We start from the raw sequence: 19,053 nt of genomic DNA, 5'->3' as shown, positions 1-19,053 counted from the left end.
ATGTTTGCCTTTATGTGTGCAATGTGATCCGCCCTGAGTCCCCTTCGGGGTGAGAAGGGCGGAATATAAATGCTGTAAATAAATAATAAATAAATTGGCAATTTCATTTCCCAGTATAATTCAGGCAAACCTTTATTCATCATTGTGAGATTCCTACCTGAGTGTTTGTAGCTTTTTATACCCTGTTTCCCCTAAAATAAGACATCCCCAAAAAATAAGACCTAGCAGTGGTTTTGCTGAATTGCTAAATATAAGGCCTCCCCCGAAAGTAAGACCTAGCAAAGTTTTTGTTTAGAAGCATGCCCGGCGCCCGCCAAACAAAACACCAGAGCATGCAGGATTGGTAAATGTACATACCAGTTGTACATGGAAATAATGGTAGTAACAAGAAATTCTTGACAGGAGTCACAGTTTGTCTGGTTTGATTATATTGGTTTGTGATGACAACTACTGTACAGTCTATATATATAAAAGAGTAATGGCATCAGGGCAGTGGACAAAACAACAAAAGTACAGGCCCCCCAACCTCAAAATTTGACAACACAACCCATCATCCACGGCACTAGGTTGATACAACAAAAAGAAAAGAAAAATAAAGTCCTAATTAGAGAGAGAGTAATAATTGTTTTTATCCAATTGCTGCCAGTTAGAGTGCTAAGCTCCGCCCACTTGGTTTCCTAGCAACCTACTCAGCTCACGGGACAGGCACAGTTAGGCCTCACTTAGGCATTTTCCATAGATTATCTGATTTTAACTGGATTAAATGGCAGTGTAGACTCAAGGCCCTTCCACACAGCTATATTACCCATTTATAATCTTATATTATCTGCTATATTAACCCAGAACAACCCAATTCTGTCATGGAGGACACAATCCAAGCACGCCCAACAGATGGCCACCCAGCCTCTCAATAATAATAAGAATAAGAATAAGAATATTGTACAATCCTAAGGTTAGCAGATACCCCTAAGGATCATCCAGTTCAACTTCCTTATATCATGCAGGAGGACACAATCCAACCACTCCTGACAGATGGCCATCCAATATCTGCACAATAATAACACACATCGAATCATAGCATCAGACAGTTAGGAGACACACCTAAAGGCTATCCACTCCAACTCAACTCTGCCATGGAGGACACAATCCAAGCACTCCCAACAGATGGCCACCCAGCCTCTCAATACTACTACTACTACTACTAATAATAATAATAATAATAACATCATCATACAATCCTAAGGTTTGGAGTTACCCCTAAGGGTCATCCAGATCAACTTCCTTCTACCATGCAGGAGGACACAATCCAAGCGCTCCTGACAGATGGCCATCCAGCCTCTACATAATAATGATGATGAAGAAGATGATGATGATAATAATAATAATAATAATAATAATAATAATAATAATAATAATAGAAGCATAGAATCCAAGAGTTTGGAGAGACTCCTAGGGGCCATCCAGCCCAACCCTTTCTACTATGCAGCTGGACACAACCCAAGCTTTCACAACACATGGACAACGTATAAATACTATACAATACTAAAGGTAAAGGTAAAGGTTTCCCCCTGACGTTAAGTCCAGTCATGTCTGACTCTGGGGCCTGGTGCTCATCTCCATTTCTAAGCCGAAGAGCCGGCGTTGTCCGTAGACACCTCTAAGGTCATGTGGCCGGCATGACTGCATGGAGCGCCCTTACTTTCCCGCCAGAGCGGTACCTATTAATCTACTCACATTTGCATGTTTTTGAACTGTTAGGTTGGCAGGAGCTGGAGCTAACAGCAGCCACTCACGCCGCTCCCGGCGTTTGAACCAGGGACCTTTTGGTCAGTTCAGATAGCTAGGCTCATTCCTAACGGGAAGCAGCAGCCCAGGAGGCCTGGGGATGTGGGATTACAGTCTCCTGTTATCACCACCCTATCTACTTTCTTGTGGCATTGGCTGTTGTCAGCCAAAATTCCTGGTTGCTGAATGGGATGGGAGGGGGTAGAGGGGGCTTTCTCTTTCCTCCTTAGTGACACTGCATTCTAGGTGACATCAGCCAGACCTCCTACAAGGAGATAAATAGGGGGATCACAACTGGCAACAGCTATAACACAGGGCCAAGAGGGGAACCTGTAAGGTAGCGACTCAATGTATGTAAGGTATACCATCTTACTCTTCTATTATATATAGCAGGACTTGAGGATCCACAGATTGTGTTGTTCATAGGAGATACTGGAACTAAACCACAGCAGATCCCAAGGGCCCACTGTGTTGACACAGAGATAAAATAGTTGGAAAGTAAATAGGCAGTGTAGTGGGACTAAGGTCAAAAAGGATTTTTCTTTGATTCCTGGGCAGCCATTTCTGCCTCATTGGATTACATCATTAATGTTGATGTTCTATGGTTGGCATAGGATGCATTGATACTCGATCCCCAATTTGTGTATGTTTACTTTGGCAAGTAATGCCTGTCTTAGTTCCACTATTTAAGCAACATACAGTAGAGTCTCACTTATCCAACACTCGCTTATCCAACGTTCTGGATTATCCAACACATTTTTGTAGTCAATGTTTTCAATAAATCGTGATATTTTGGTGCTAAATTTGTAAATACAGTATTTACTACATAGCATTACTGCATATTGAACTACTTTTTCTGTCAAATTTGTTGTATAACATAATGATTTGGTGCTTAATTTGTAAAATCATAACCTAATTTGATGTTTAATAGGCTTTTCCTTAATCCCTCATTATTATCCAACATATTCGCTTATCCAACATTCTCCTGGTCCGTTTATGTCGGATAAGTGAGACTCTGCTGTACTTCCAGAAAAAGATGTGGATGGTATAGTTTTGCCAGCTTTTCTGTGCCTTGATAAAACAGAATATATAGCACAGAAGCTGTTATTTTCCCTACTGTGCACAGCTCTTGGCTCACACAGAGCTACCAGCTCTAATAATTGTTGCTATATTTGAATGGCACCTTATTCTTGCTATGGGATCTTTGTTATAATGTTTGATAGAAATAAAATCTAATATTCAGTAAGTATAAAACCCCACTATTAGGAATATTGTGAATATGAAACATGGAAAGGCGCAAGAGAGAAAATACAGTGTGTCTGTCTTTGCTGCATCATGAGTGAATGATCCCTCAGGTTGTGGAGGAAGTGCTGCATCATGAGTGAATTATCCCTCAGACTGTGGAGAGCTTGCTCATGAGTACATTTTCTTCTGTCAACTAGTGAAGAGTTTGGCTGTTTCACAGCATGGGTGGTCTTCTGTGCTCTCATAAATATCCATGCATTTAGTATAGTAGAAGCTTATGTGGATAAGAGCGAGAACTGGCCTGGAATAGTTTATCAAGAATGATGCCAAGTCAGAGAGAAATTGAATGCAGTGAATCATAGTAGGAGGTGCAGCTCAGATAGCGTTAGATAAGACTTCCAGGGTGACATAGCTGCAGGCTAGTTCCCTTCTAATCTCATTGTATGTGGCACTGGCTAGCGCTCAGGCAACACAGGTAGTACTAGTGAAGTCTCTATTTGCACAACAGGTATTGTTCAATGATTGCCTAATCACCTTAAAGGCATCCAACTCCATCTAATAATGAAATCTTATACAGTCAGCTTTTACTAATACTTGGATGGGAGACCACCAATGAATACTAGGTGCTGTGGGCTTTATTTCAGAGGAAAGGAGGTGGCAAAATCACCTCTTTTACTTGTCTAATGCCCTTCTGCAGGACCCCAGGATCTGGTCCCAGATTATCTGCTTTGAACTGGATTATATGAGTCTACACTACCACATAAAATAGGATAAGCAGATAAACTGAAATCAGATCCTGGGATACAGGGCAGTGGATAAGGGGCCTAAGAAAACGCTGTAAAATCCAAGGGGTCACCGGACGTCATCAAGAATGAATGAAACTTTATTTATAGCCTGCCCTATCTCCCCAAAGGAACTCAGGGTGGCTTACAACAAAATACACAGTGGCAAACATTCAGTGCCGGGTTTTTTTATCGTATCAGAAGTGACATAGGAACATACTGCAATATTATTATCCAGTGCTGATAATAATAAATAAATCAAAAATAACTCATTAAATTATAAAACAACTTAAATGAACAAGCCATAACACAATACACATAATTACAAACTTATTAAGTCATTAAAATCTTATTAAAATTAAACACAGATATACACACTATGTTGAATCCTTTCCTTGTTTTTTTAAAATCTCTCCCTCTACTCCTTTGATTTTGCTACCTTACCGTACTTTACCTTACCTTATTATTAATAATACTCTGGTAGGCTTATTAGTTGGCTTAGGAATGACAGTGGCCCTGAATTACTCTTGCAAGGAAGTTAGCTGCTTAGATTTATGAGGGTCTCTGTTGCCACTGTTGCTGTATCTCTCATTGGCTTCACTGATCAGAGTTTGCAAAAGGTGACTTTTGCAAGGTTTGATCTAGACAAAAGATTGTGAGGAGATGATAGGCAATACAGTCAGACCTCCACATTTCTTGGAGTTAATGGCACAGGACTTCTGTGAAAGTGGAAAAACTTCAAAAAACAAAACAAAAACAAATCTCCTTCCATACACACACACACACACACACACAGTTTATTTTAACTTGAAAAACACCTCTGTGGAAATCTAGATTCTTCAGCATGACTGCAGTATATTGGAAAACCAAACAATTCCTACAGAGAACATGTTAATCGACTCTGTGAATAATCAGGTCCTCAAAATTGAAGCCTGCAAATGGGAGGCGACATTTATACTTTTAATATTGGAAGTGGATTAGTAAGAACAGATTATACTTGCTGTTTACATTGTAGAAAAAAGAAGTGCATTTTAAGGGTAGTTAATATATTTGAAAATTTTAACAAACTATGAAGTTGTATACCATCTCCCAAAGGAAGAAGCATTATTTGGTTGGCATGTGCCTATTCCTTCCAGTGAGAGATCGGAAGAGCATCCTTGGAATTCAACCCTTGATGTGTGAGATCATTTTCACAGTAAAGTGATACTTGGCATATTGTGTGTCACAGTATTTCTGCAGTGTAAACACCTTTGTCACTGTATTTAACACTTGGCTTAAGGGTGTATGTGGAAAAGTGGTATGTCAGAAATGCATGTGTGCAAAATGCTTCCACATTTCTTTGACTGGCATATAGCTGATTTTCAGAACTGTGGAACAGTACTTCATTATGTCCCTAAAGTGTCTATCTCATGTAGGCTGAGTTCTTTTGATGGATTAAAAAAATACTCAGCTGTACATAAGGGCATAAATTCTAAATTATAGGTGAGGAACAGTAAAGTCTATTTCTAGTATTGTTTGCACAAGCATTCTGGAATTATATTTCCTACAAAGCCTATGCATGTATAATAATGATATTATTTGCATGTCATAATCTGTATTTATTTGTAATCTATATTTTGTATTCCAATGTTGTGACTATTTGAATACAGCATACATAATTTACCAAACAGCTAAATATCAGTTGGTTTGACAATAATATTCTTACTCATATTACACTAGTGTGGATTCCTCTTTATTTCAGTTTTTTTCCTGTCTGTTATAGTACTAAATATTCAGAATTGCTTATTCTGGATGTACTGGGAAAAATAGGATTACAGGGATCAAAATGAACTATTCTGCTATTGAAACATTTCAGAACTTATCAAAAATGTGTGTGTTTTTAAACTGCTTCAGATCTTATTTGCAGCAAGCCAGTGTTTTCCTTTTAATGTGTGTGCATGTCAGAGACAACTTTTGACAGGGTTTTCTTTTTATCCTTGTAGTCAGATGTATACATTCTGAGTTGGGCCCAGAGCTTGGAAAATGTACTTTTTTTTACTACAGCTCACACTGATGTAGAATGGCCATGATGGTGGGGAAGTTCTGGATCACTCCAAAAACCAATTCAAAAGCAAAAATAGCATTTTCTTATATAAATGCAGACCTTGACAAAGTTACTTTTTCATAATGGACTTTGTTTTTGTGGCTGCCACAAACTATATTGAATTGGTTGAGACTCAGTGAGATTTTCATTGAAAAACTATAGCAAAATGTGCTGCAGGATATCCCACAAAAACAGTTTTTGTAGTTTAACAAAAATTGTGTTACATAGTTCATATATCTATGAACAGACTCAATTACATTGTTCAATGGAATGAAATGTACGGAATCAGTTCATGGGCAATTCTACATCGACATCCTCTAGTGGGTGGAGTGTCCACAAATCATACACCTCCAATGTGTCCTGCGGCGTGCATTAAATCAGAAACAGTTTAAAAAACTTGCCAGAAAGTCTAGAATATGCCAGAATCTAAGAAGAAAAAATGTGCAATGTTTTTCAGAACATAACTAGTACTTATGCAGTTTTAAAAAGGCCAAAACACAGCAGAAAGTAAACAAGTACTACTTGGAACATGAAACTACATCAATTCCTTGGTGACTCTTGCTTTCCACCCCTTTGTTCCCATTTCCTTTGTCCTGCTACAGCCTAGTACCGATCCCAAATGGACATAACAATGCACATCAATGCATCTCAGAAGACTAAAAAAAAATTCCTCAGTCCAGTTATGATCCACCATCAGTGATACTGTGACCACAATCCCATCCTCAAACTGATTTCTGGGGTGTTTGTGTAGGTGCTCCACAGCAGAATCGGTTTGGCTTAATTCATTTCCTAACTTAAGTGTCTGTATAGAATTGTCCTTTGTCAACTTAAAATGGAAATGATAAGTGTTGTAGAGAGTGAGTGAGTAAATGAAGATAGAAGTATGTCAGCAAAAGAAAAAAAAGGTTAGCAAAAGTGATATCAGTACAGCTCTCCCCCTTTTTGTTAATGTAAGCCAATATATTAATTTTATTACAAATATTCTTATAAAGTAGTTTCTACATAAAGTGATGATTTTTTTTTTTGAAAAGCCACATCACTGGTTCTGATTTAGGAAGCTTCATAAACTATATTCTTTACTGTGTACAGTACCATCCATAATGTAGCTCCAATATGATTGCTTAGAAAGTAAAATGGTACAGAGCAGTCATGGTTAGTTCTAAAATCCATGTCATTTTTTCCTTTCATTTTTTCCAGATGAACGTTCTCATGATTCCCCAGCCCCAGCAGAAGCCCAGGCACAGGCTGGGGTGGAAGCTGGTGGAAGAGGGAGCCGATGCTGCTGGAAATGCTCTATCGCCCAACTTAAGAAATTTTTCTGGGGTGTAGTGGTGGTGCTTGGTGTCTGTTCATCATGGTCAATTTCAACCCAGCTAGCAAAACTGACCTTTAGAAAATTTGATGCACCCTTCACTTTGACCTGGTTTGCAACAAACTGGAACTTTTTATTCTTTCCTTTGTATTACATTGGACATCTTTGGAAGTCAGCTGTAAAACAGTATCCACAGCAAAGATACAGGTAAGGGAAATTCGTAATTTCAGTGGTGTGTCATATGTCCTTTTCTTGATGCTTTATTCAATTCTCCTTCATGCTGTTCCAAAATATGACCATAAATTGACAAAAATATGATGTATGAATGGGGGAAGACTCAAAAGAATAGAAAGAGAAATAGCCAAGGAGTACAGGGATACCAAATTAATGTAACCATACTACCAACACAGGTGGCATTAAAAAATTCTGTATAGCATGTTCTGTTTCTAGCCAGCATTCAAGAAGGTCAGACTGCAGTTTCAAAACACAGGAAATATGCATTGAAAATACTATATGTGTTGAATTTTGCTAATTTAATATAAAGAGGCTTGCCGCCCTGTGCTCTTACCCCCCCCCCCCAATTTCAGTTGTTTTCCTTTCAAATTTGCATGTTCTTTAAAAAGTTTAAATCATTAGGTAGCAACAAGCAGTACAAAGCAAAAGGTAAGATTTCCTCTTTATAGGCAATCTCATTGAAAAAGTGCACTACTTTATTAGCCTGTCTTGAGATTTTCTGGGAAAGTATTTGCTAAAATATCTGTTTCTCCTAGCAGGTCAGAAATAGTCTGAAAAGAAAAAAGGACAGCAAACAATTTGAAAATTAGGAAAATGTTAAGGAGCTGCTAACTGTTAAAGATGTGCACAAAAATTTTTCCTTCATTTCCTTCATGCTATTGTTTCTTTTCAACCGTTCAGCTACAGAAAACGAATTATGACATTTTTGTAGGAAACGAGAGGCAACATCAAAATAAAAGCCGCTTGCTTTTATTTTCCTTTCGTTTTGGCCCCGTAGCAATAAACAGGTACTGATAGAGGGCTGCTTTCCCATTACAGATGATGTGTATCAATGGGTCTTGATAATGATATGTATATTAATATTAAGAACAGCAGTTATTCTGGTACCCTAAGCTGAGTCTGGGAGAGCAGTGCCTCCCAGTTACATCCAATGGGGATCAATGGGTCTTGATAATAATATTTATGTTATTATTAAGAACAGTAGTTATTCTGGCACCCTAAGCTGAGTCTGAGAGAGCAGTGCCTCCCAATTACATCCGATGTGGATTAATGGGTCTTGATAATAATAATAATAATAATAATAATAATAATAATAATAATAATAATAATAATAACAACAACAACAACAACAACAGTACAACAACAGAGGAAGACCCAAACATTTTAAAAAATGGTGAGCTAAAAGGGGTCGAAATGTCCTCCATGTGTGGCGATTTTCACCCCTCTAGCCCAAAAACTGAGGGGGGGGGTGAGCCTCCGAAGCCCTCCCATTGCAGCCAATGGTCTGAAAATACTCATTTTTTTCTTCATACGCTAGATGAAAATTTGTGTCATATAGGCGACCCATTTTCGTTAGCGGGACACGAATATGAAAATGATATGACACAAATGAAACTACACAAAATCAACAGCTATTCTATATGAATGCACACCTCTACTAGCTGTGTTTGAATGTTACCTATGCTTTAATTGATGTGATTGTAGAGAAATTAACTCACCACTATGGTCTGGTTTCCACATTGCATAGCAAGGTATCTGTCAAATTGGATGTATCAGTGCCACTTACAAGCCAGAACTTACTACTGATATTTTGTGTTTATTAAGAGTAGATTGGACATCTTCCACAGTTTTTACCTTTTACCTTCCTAGACTGTTGAAAGGCTCACCTCTCCATGACCCAAGTGCCAAAAAGCTGAATTTCAGTTCATATTGCCGTATCTGATGAAGAATCCACCTGGAATCCACTATCCCTTTGAATCCGTAGAGTTTTAAAACATCCTTGTGGGAAATTTTGATCTATTGGAACAAGGAATAATCTTTACAGTTTGCAAATATTTTTAAATTAGGTTGTAAGATTGTTTTTGTTACATGGTTTAGTATTGACTGTCCTAGGGTTTGTTTCACAAAATTTAATGGGGGTGAGTGCAATTGCTTAGTGAAGAGGGGTTCCTTCATTTTTTAGTTTTATTCGAAACATCTTTATCCTGAATCTCAGTAAACTTCCATTGTTTCAAATCTGAGAAACTAAATATGTACATCTGACAACGCAATAATTTTTTTCTCATGCATTTTTATGCTAGATATTAAGAACAGGGCAAATAGGTTGAACTGCTTCTGTGGTGACAACCAAGGAGTTTTGAAACTCAGACATTAGAGCAGGCTACAAGTTGGTGGTAGACATAACTTCAATTTGTAGGGTTGATCTTTGTGCCATCAGCCCATGTGGGTACCTCCAAATCAGATCTTTCAAAGGTTGCCTTTTGGAATAAAAGTCCTTCGTGGGACTATTGAAGATAGCATGGTGTGGGGCACATTTTATACAAACTACATACCTCAGAGCTGATTCAGAGTTGGATACTCTGGATTGGCACCAAGTTAGTCCAGTAGCTGGCAGATGTAAATACTGCATGACACTCAGCCAGCCTAGCAGCTGGATGGAGTCTGCATGGGACTGAACCCAGTTTGGCATCTCCAGATGACCACCCTTACCATCCCCTCTTGTCCTTGGCTTAGTAGTGATCATCAGTCATGACACTGCTGGTAGTCATTTCTCATTGCATCTACTCATGCTGGCTGGAACACCAGAGCAACACAGGATGTGGGTGGGGAGGAGGAATTGCTCCTTTTCTCAGATCAGTTTGGCACTAAGACCAGCATCAGTAGACACAGTTTCATATCTGGTGGTTGCTGCTAAGCATTGGTCAAGAAGGGGATGATCTGATAGAGCTGATGTGGGCCACCTGAACCCAGGGAAAGTCGGATGACTGTGAACAGCTAGGGCCAGTTCTGAATATCAACCTGTCCAACTGTTTCACTGCCAAAGCACTGAAGCACCCTGCAACTTTTTTAAACACAGGACAGGGCATGTTGTCTTGGCAGATGTTAAGGCAAATGCCCCAACTTGTGTCATGTGGACACCATGGAGTCCATTCATCCCCGCACTGCCTCATTTGAACCATTCATAGGGTCACTGTAAGCCAAAGTCAGGTTGAAGGTAATTGACAATAACAAAATTCCTCCAGTATAGGAGTTGTTATACAAACCCCTCAAAAATTTTTAAGTTTTGCTCTGCACTTATTTTGAGAAGTCAATTAAGCATTCTTCTACAAATGTTTTATAAAACATTCCTTTAGCTTTCAGAACTGAAAACTGTTTCAAGTCAGAAAATCCTAATCTAGGAAGTCCCTAATTTAAATCTCCAATTTAGAACCTTAGTTTATATTCAGTTGTATTTCACATTACATTCAGAATGCCAAATATTCCAAATTAAGGGGGTAGATCTATAACACTGTAGGCAAAATTAAATGAAGGCAGTACTGATGCAGTGTTCCAAAATTCTTGTCGGAATCTACAGAAACATAAGCTTCCTTGTTCAGTAAACAAAACTACATGAATGACAAAAAATTGCATTGATCCTTGAAGTGAAAAGCTTTTTTAAATTCATAGTTGGATAACAATATCGGACAACAATTCTTTCTACCTCTTAAGAAATCTTAAATACATGAAATGTCTTCAATCAGCAAATTGTGATTAGATTATGGGACCTATGAGGTCATCGCTGGGAAAGAATTTATTTAACAAGGTTCTTATTTATTTTTAATGTTCTGAGTGCATGAGTCAGTGCATTACAGTGCTGCAATGCCTGGTTTTACATTCTAGTCACTGATGCATCTGCTTACGATTTGGACTTGTTGGAAGAACCAGGTCTGAGGGCAGTATTTGTGGTAGATGGGAACAATTTAAGCATGAGGTGTTGAAACAGTTTTTCTTGTATAGCTTTTTAAAAATTCAGTTTCATGGATCCACACTGATTTTATTTGGGGACAGCCATGGCTTCTGAACAATTACCAAGGAATTTTCAAAACTAATTTAAACTCCTTAAATAAAAGATCTTTTTCCTTATGAGCTGCATCATCATAATATATTAACATAATTTTATGGAAATATTTTCTTGGTATCTTGGAGGTGACTAATACATCCATTGACTATATGACTTCTCTGTGACTTCTGTGAACAATAATTTCAATTTCTGGGTGTGATCATGTGGCCATCTTAATAAATGCCCTAATTTGGGATTATTTGGCTACTCCCAATGTTTTACCTGCTTATTTTATCTTGCATCAGGGTAGGAGGAGACTGACCTGACTTCAGAGTTTAAAATGTTTATGAAGAATAGCATAAATACCAATCTTATAATAATAACAATCTAACAAAACTAATTTAATGATGATAGCGTGTCCCTTTTCTCTCAATTAATTATGAGAGAAAAGAAGTGAGAGAAAAGGAGTGCTTTTTCATCTACTCCTGAAGGCACTGTGTCCTCTCCAAGTAGAAGATCTCATGGCCCAGATCTGGAATATGGCTTCTCATTCAATATTTTGACATATTTCCACTGCCAAAACTTATTAATCCATGTCATTAATAAAAGCAAACCTGTTGTGCCTCGAGAAAGACAAAGAACATGCCAAGGACATCAACTTGGCTAACATGAAAAAAAACTCAAAAAGAATATATGCAGTAGACACTGTAGAGCAGGGGTCCCCAAACTTTTTAAACTGAGGGCCGGTCCACAATCCTTCAGACTGTTAAGGGGCCGGATTATCATTTGAAAAAAAAAAAAAAACCAAATTCCGATGCACACTGCACATGTCTTATTTGTAGTGCAAAAACAATAACAACAAGAAGAACAACAATGAAAGAACAATACAATATTTAAAAATAAAAACAATTTTAACCAACATATATTTATCAGGATTTCAATGGGAAGTGTGCTCCTACTTCTGGCCAATGAGATAGTCAAGTTAATTAGGGTTGTTGTTGTTGTTGTTGTTGTTGTTATGTGCCTTCAAGTCATTTCAGACTTTGGGTGAGCCTAAGTCTAAAATGTATTTATTTATTATTTATTTATTTACTGCATTTATTTACTACATTTGTATCACACCCTTCTCACCCCAGAGGGGACTCAGAGTGGCTTACAAATTATATGTACATACAATATATTATATTATTAGCATAGCACAATATTAGCATTATATATTACTACTAGCTGTGCCCGGCCACGCGTTGCTGTGGCGTTGTCTGGTGGTGTCTGTATTTTATAGGCAGTGTGGAAGAGGCCTAAGTGAGGCCTAACTTTGCCTGTTCCCTGGGCTGAGTGGGTTGCTAGGAGACCAAGTGGGCAGAGCTTAGCCTTCTAACTGGCAGCAATTGGATAAAAACAATTATTCCTCTCTCTGTAATTAGGACTTTATTTTTCTTTTCTTTTTGTTGTATCAACCTAGAGGCGTGGATGATGGGTTGAATTGTCAAATTTCGAGGTTGGGGGGCCTGTAGTTTTGTTGTTTTGTCGGTCGCCAGGATTCCATCACTCTTTATAATATTGAACTATACTGTAATATTATTAGTAATATTATATGTAATATAGAATATATAATTAATATTATTATATGGTATTATTATTAGTGTAATATTGTATTACATTATAATATTATTATCAATATTATATGTATATACAATATATTATATTATAAAACTGAGGGCGGGGGCCAGGTAAATGACCTCGGAGGGCCACACCCGGCCCCCGGGCCTTAGTTTGGGGACCCCTGCTGTAGAGGATCACTACAAATGTTCACTACAAATGAACACTACAAATGTTCTGCCCAAATGAAGCTGGACTGTCTTCACCAGCCCTTAAAGGGTTTAGCTTGACCTTGAATTTTGAAAGATGCAGAAAATCACATTTCATAATACAGTAGAGCCCCTGTTATCCGAGATAAAGGGGCAGGCCCCATCTCAGATAACTGAAGGGCGAGGTCATGACGAGGGACGTCCCTCCGTGAGACCTCGGCCCTTGGGAAGCCTCTCACCATTGCTCCTGTCTAGGCAGGAGCGATTGCGAGGGGCTTGCCTGGGCCGACATCTCGTCCCTTGGGAAGCGCCTCACCATCGCTGCTAGGCAGCAGCAATCACCGGGCGCTTCCTCCTCCCTCTCCTTCTCTCGAACTTGAGAGAAGGAGAGGGAGAGAGAGGGGCGCCCCCGACGGCGCCTCGGATAACCCAGAGCCTCTACTATATTATGTTCCCTAGATCTCATAAGATGTGAACAGTGTATCCTACAGTATTTCCTGGGTCAAAAATTGAACCAATTCTGTTCCCATTCAATTGCTGATACTAAATACCTACATCTTCCTCTCATGCACATGTGTGCACAGTCACACAAAGACACACATTGGTGATGTGTTATGGTGACTCCCTTTCAAGAGTTCAGCCAACACAAAGTGTTCTGAAGTTTACTTTTGAGCTGAGCAAAAAATCATTAAGTAGCTAAGTGGTTAATTAGCCTTTGACTAATAATTGTACAATTGCTTCCAGGCAGTAAATTTTCTTCTTGCTATTTTTTGAATTCCTGTTCTGCTGTTGATTTTGTTTTGCACCTACATTTAAATTCTTCTAAGTTTTATATCTTGTTCTGTCTTCTGTTTTATAATATCTGCTGTTGGTTGGGGATGTTAGAAGCTCTGCCATGTTACCCACTACATCCTTTCTCTTTGGAAGCATTCCCATTTAAAAAGCTGTGGACATTTGCCTGTACAATGCTATTTTAATTAGGCCCTGGTTTGTACTTTATGCTTCTTATGTATTTAGTTATTGAATGTATATCCTGCTCTTCTCCCAAAACAGAATTCAGAGTAGGATCTAATTTGCTATGGGCTCTGACTATATGCATTAGAACATTTTTGTGCTCCAACTTGAAGTCCTAGCTAACAACTACACCCACAATCTTGCTTGTAATTCTGCATACTGGCGTGGAAAAAACAGATTGTTGCATGGGAATTCGCATAGGAATTAATGAGCAAAAGCAAAACCTGGACAGCACTGAAAGACTAGGGAGAAGTAGACCATTGAATAGGCTTATGGGAGATGCGGAAGGGCCCCTGCTTTTAATTCACTGACTACAATGGATTGGACTGACACAGAGCAGTGGGTACAGTAGTACCATGAAATGGAAAGCTCTGCTTGATTTCTGTGAGTATCTGCTCTGCCACCTGTTCATAGTAAGCAAACTTTAAAAAAATATTTTTTATAAAATCCTAGTAACAAAAAAATAGGGGGGCTAGACTACAGCTTACAGATACTTCCCTCCCCCCCAAACCCTTGGCCCAAATTTCGTTGTGTTTAAATCAGTGAAACCTGCAGTAAACTCTCTAAACCCAATTATTCTGACACTGGGGATTATGCCTTTCTACTTGAAAAGACCATCCTGCCTGATAGTAGCAATGTAATTGTAGTGAAGTAAATCTCTGGCTTATAGAAGGGTGCATTTTTCTTCATATTAGCTAATTAATAAAGCTTTGTAGGCCTTTATTTAATTCTGATTTAAAGGTACCTTCTTTAATAGATTAGACATGATGGCAATCTCTACAGTGTGTGTTTTATTCTAAACATTCTAAGGAAGACAGACCATAGCTCTAACAGCCAAGACAACTAGTAAAATATTTGGACTGGATGAACGGTTCTATTTATTCCTTACAGCTAAATAAATAAATACTGTACCCCTATCTCATATGATGGACAGATTAAATTTCGAACAAACAGTGCAGAATTAAGAAAAAATTGAAAGATAACTTGGAAGCCTTGAGAGCCACAAAAACAGCCCTGGGGATTGGACTTAACCTGGTGCTGTACTTTCCCCACCGCTGCCAGAAAGTGTATTGTATTAGTCTGAACACAGCAAGAGCAATGAAGATTTTTCCACAAAACTGAGAACTTCTTATAGCATAAGAATCTTTGCACTAGAGCCCATAGTTCTGATAAAAGTCTTGTGGATGTAGCAATCTTTGTTTAAGACTCTGAAAAGTGTATTATTTTACCAGGTCAAGCAGAATGTTTCCTTGTTGCTCTTATTAAAAATAATTTTAATATTGCTGCTTTGAACATTATACCACTGAGCTGTGTACTTTTCAAAACCTAGAGAATGATGTAAAGGAGCTTACTTCACAATGAGGGTTGCAAAGACCATGCTGTCTAATTGTGTAGTTGTGGATCTGTAATCAACAATTAGAGTCACAACCATCCCTTGATTATCTGTCTCTGAAGAAAATATGATTAATTGCACGAACAAGTGCTACTCAGCCATGCTAATGCATTAGTGTGAAGTGCTGACATAAAATTCTAAAATGTGTGATAATAGACTTAAACCATCTTAAATCCAGTGGATAAGAGTCTTTAAAAAAAGAAATAATTGAATGCTCTTGAGATAAAAGTACATGTTTCAAAGGTAGATGATGGACTTTGGCATAAGAGTATATCTACAAGAATTCTATTTCTGGCTTATTTGGTTTTTGGAGCTCTAGCCAGTCTTTTCAAATTATTAATCAAGTTAATTTGGTAAAAATATTTAACCCATAGTTTTTTGTGGCCCCAATTTTGTCTAAGGCAGTGGTTCCCAACCTTTTTTTGATCAGGGCCCACTTGACCAGGGACCACTTTCTAATATTAGTACCAAAAGGCTTACATAACATTTTTTGTCAACTTTAGATTTGGTTTGGTTAATTGGAATGCTCATTCAGAAAATTGCATTGGACAAATCACATCAGCTGTAATTTCTGATACAGAACGTAGACCATCCAGTAGTCGCCAATTGCTTGCTCACAGAAAACCATATTTAATAATCTAGAGCTGATGTGGTCTATCTAATGCAGGGGTCCCCAAACTTTTTAAACAGGGGACCAGTTCACGGTCCTTTGGACCATTGGAGGGCCGGACTATAGTTGGCCACCGAGCAATAATAATTAATAATAATAAGAATAATAATAAAGAGGGTTGGAAGAGACCCTTTGGGCCACTGAGTCCAATCCCCTTCTGCCTTTGTACACCGAAAGCACAAGCAAAGCACCCCTGACAGATGGCCTCCCAGCCTCAATGTCAATAATAATAATAATAATAATAATAATAATAATAATAACAATAATAATAATAATAATAATAATAATAATAAAGAGGGTTGGAAGAGACCCCTTGGGCCATTTAGTCCAACCCCCTTCTGCCTCTGTGCACCAAAAGCACAAGCAAAGCACCCCTGACAGATGGCCAACCAGCCTCAATGTCAATAATAATAATAATAATAATAATAATAATAATAATAATAATAGACCCTTGGGCCATTGAGTCCAACCTCCTTCTGCCTTTGTGCACAAAAAGATCAAGCAAAGCACCCCTGACAGATGGCCTCCCAGTCTCAGTGTTTAATAATAATAATAATAATAATAATAATAATAATAATAATAATAATAATAGAGGGTTGGAAGAGACCCTTTGGGCCATTGAGTCCAACCCCTTTCTGCCTTTGTGCACTGAAAGCACAAGCAAAGCACCCCTGACAGATGGCCAACCAGCCTCAATGTTAATAATAATAATAATAATAATAATAATAATAATAATAATAATAATAATAATAACAACAACAACAATAATAACCATAATAAAGGTTGTAAGAGAAGAAGAGACCCCTTGGATCATTTAGCCCAACCCACTTCTGCCCTTGTGCCATGGGGGCCGGATAAATGGCTTCGATGGGCCGCATCCGGCCCCTGGGCCTTAGTTTGGGGACCCCTGATCTAATGTAATGGTCAGCTCTGCGGAAAAGAGTGGAAATAACATTAATAAATTAATAAATAAAGAGAAAGGAGGTTCGCAGACCAGATTTTTGGGCCCACAGGTTGAGAACCACTGGTCTAAGTCTTCCATTTGTTGTTTTTTTCTCTTTCAATCTTAGCTTATTTTCAGCTGATGAGTGTTTTTCAAGAAGGTGAAAGGCATCCTCTACCTCTAATCTAATTTTTTTGAGTGTGGATTTTCCTTTTCTGTTGATCCCTATTTCCAATGAAATACATATTCTCCTTATACAGTAAAACCACGCTCGTCCGAGCCCCGCTCGTTCGAGCCTCCATGCAATCCAAGCGGGTGAACAGAGAAGGCTGCAAAGGCCCTTCCTGTTCACCTGCTCGCTGGCTCGCCAGGTGTGCGTGTTGCTAGGTAGATAGCAAGCTACCTAGCAACATGCACAGGGCGCTCGCCCCTTAGGAGCTTGCTATCTACCTAGCAACATGCACGGCTGGAAGCCTCTCTGTTTGGCGGGGGCTAGGACCCAGGGGAGCAGCACGCCCTCTGGATCCAAGCCCCGGCTGACCGGAGAAGAAGCCCGGTGATCCGGGTTGACCGAGCTAAGGTCCGCCCGTTTAACTCGGACTACTGGGGTTCTACTGTAGTTGCTTTAAATTTAGCGCCCACAGTTCCTCTTTTCCCTCCCTAACTGCACACTTTTAACTGTAGGAAAATAAACAAACAAGCTAGCTGATCCAATGCTTCTTGAGGTTGTTCTTGGCCTTTAGAATATGTACCTCAGTTGCTGTTGACCCAGTCTAGCATTGGTCAGAAGAGCCCAAAGCAGATGTTGCAGAATTTGCTGGGACAAACCTAAGGTTTACATTTTGGGGTAGGTAACTTTAGAAAACCTCATGGCATTCATGGGGTCACCATATGTCAACAGTCAACTTGAAGACACACTCACACATAGTAAGTTACATTTCCATTTTCCTGCACCCTGAATCTTCTTAAAGCAAACAGGTTGTGATCCCTCTGATAGGGAATCCCATGGCATAAACCAAAGTCTGATCAACAGTGCTGCCTGGAGCTTTGACTACATACCTGCTTATCTGCAGTAGCACCATACTCCTTCAAAATCTTCTAGATTTTCATCTGCTTTCATAGGAAAGGGTCCAATTGGATGTCCTGATACTCCTTCACTTTGCATACTGATCCAGATTAACATGGTTCTGACTTTGAATTCTAGTTAGACCATGTCAGAGTTTTATATTATTTAGGTCATTTCTTATGTGAAAATGAATAAGTGTTTGCAAGAATCATGTCCCATCTATGTTTGACCAGCAGCAATTAAGACACCTGCTTAAGATTGAGGGCTATTAATAGAGTCTGAGTAAGTCTTGTGTTAGTGTTGTTGTGGTAGTGTTGTAGAGTGAGAGGAGAGGTGTGAAGGTGAATATGAAGATGCTGTGATGGTGGCAAAGATGGTATTGCTGCTGAAAAGCTACTGAAGTGGAACCGAAGAGAGGTTTGAAGAGGTTTGAAGACGGAGAGTCCAGAAACCAGAAAGGACAGTTTGTTTTGGAGTTTTTCTCCTTTGACGAGGGTACAACTTCCGCAGAAGGGGTTGAGAGTTTGGAACCCAATTTGCTAGCTGCGACAGACCAGTGTATACCTAGCCTACGAAGGAGTATTACTGGATGGAAAATGGGATACCAAGCCTGTGCATATTTTTCATCAATGGAAAATGCTACAAGATGACTTTTTTTAAGGTCGCTGAAGAAAAATGCAAAGTAGAATACAATGTGGTTGTCATCCTTCCCATTCTGAGACATTCAGAAAGTATTAAGGAAGATAGGACAATACAAATTATAATTCGGGTTTTATCTTCATCTTTCAGAGATAGGGCAGAAAGGGACAGGAGAGGAACAAAAAGTGCTACAAATGTTAGGTGGCAAATCAGACTCTTGTGTCTTTGCACTGTCAATCAGAATCGTGGTGGTACATGG

At 38.8% G+C, this 19,053-nt stretch overlaps 1 protein-coding gene across 2 annotated transcripts in view; it reads left to right on the top strand.

Moving 5' to 3' along the window:
* slc35f3 (solute carrier family 35 member F3) overlaps positions 1-19,053 on the top strand; it is a 146,659-nt gene that overhangs the window by 94,491 nt on the left and 33,115 nt on the right. For both annotated transcript variants that reach the window (XM_008124177.3, XM_016999219.2), the window contains one exon: positions 7,093-7,414. In XM_008124177.3, coding sequence (XP_008122384.1) covers positions 7,093-7,414 — 322 coding nt within the window. The remainder of the gene's footprint in view (positions 1-7,092; positions 7,415-19,053) is intronic.

This window comes from Anolis carolinensis, chromosome 1 (genome assembly GCF_035594765.1).
Source record: "Anolis carolinensis isolate JA03-04 chromosome 1, rAnoCar3.1.pri, whole genome shotgun sequence".
Taxonomy (NCBI): domain Eukaryota; kingdom Metazoa; phylum Chordata; class Lepidosauria; order Squamata; family Dactyloidae; genus Anolis; species Anolis carolinensis.
Note: the sequence above shows the minus strand (reverse complement) of the source record. Positions and strands in the feature narration are given on the sequence as shown.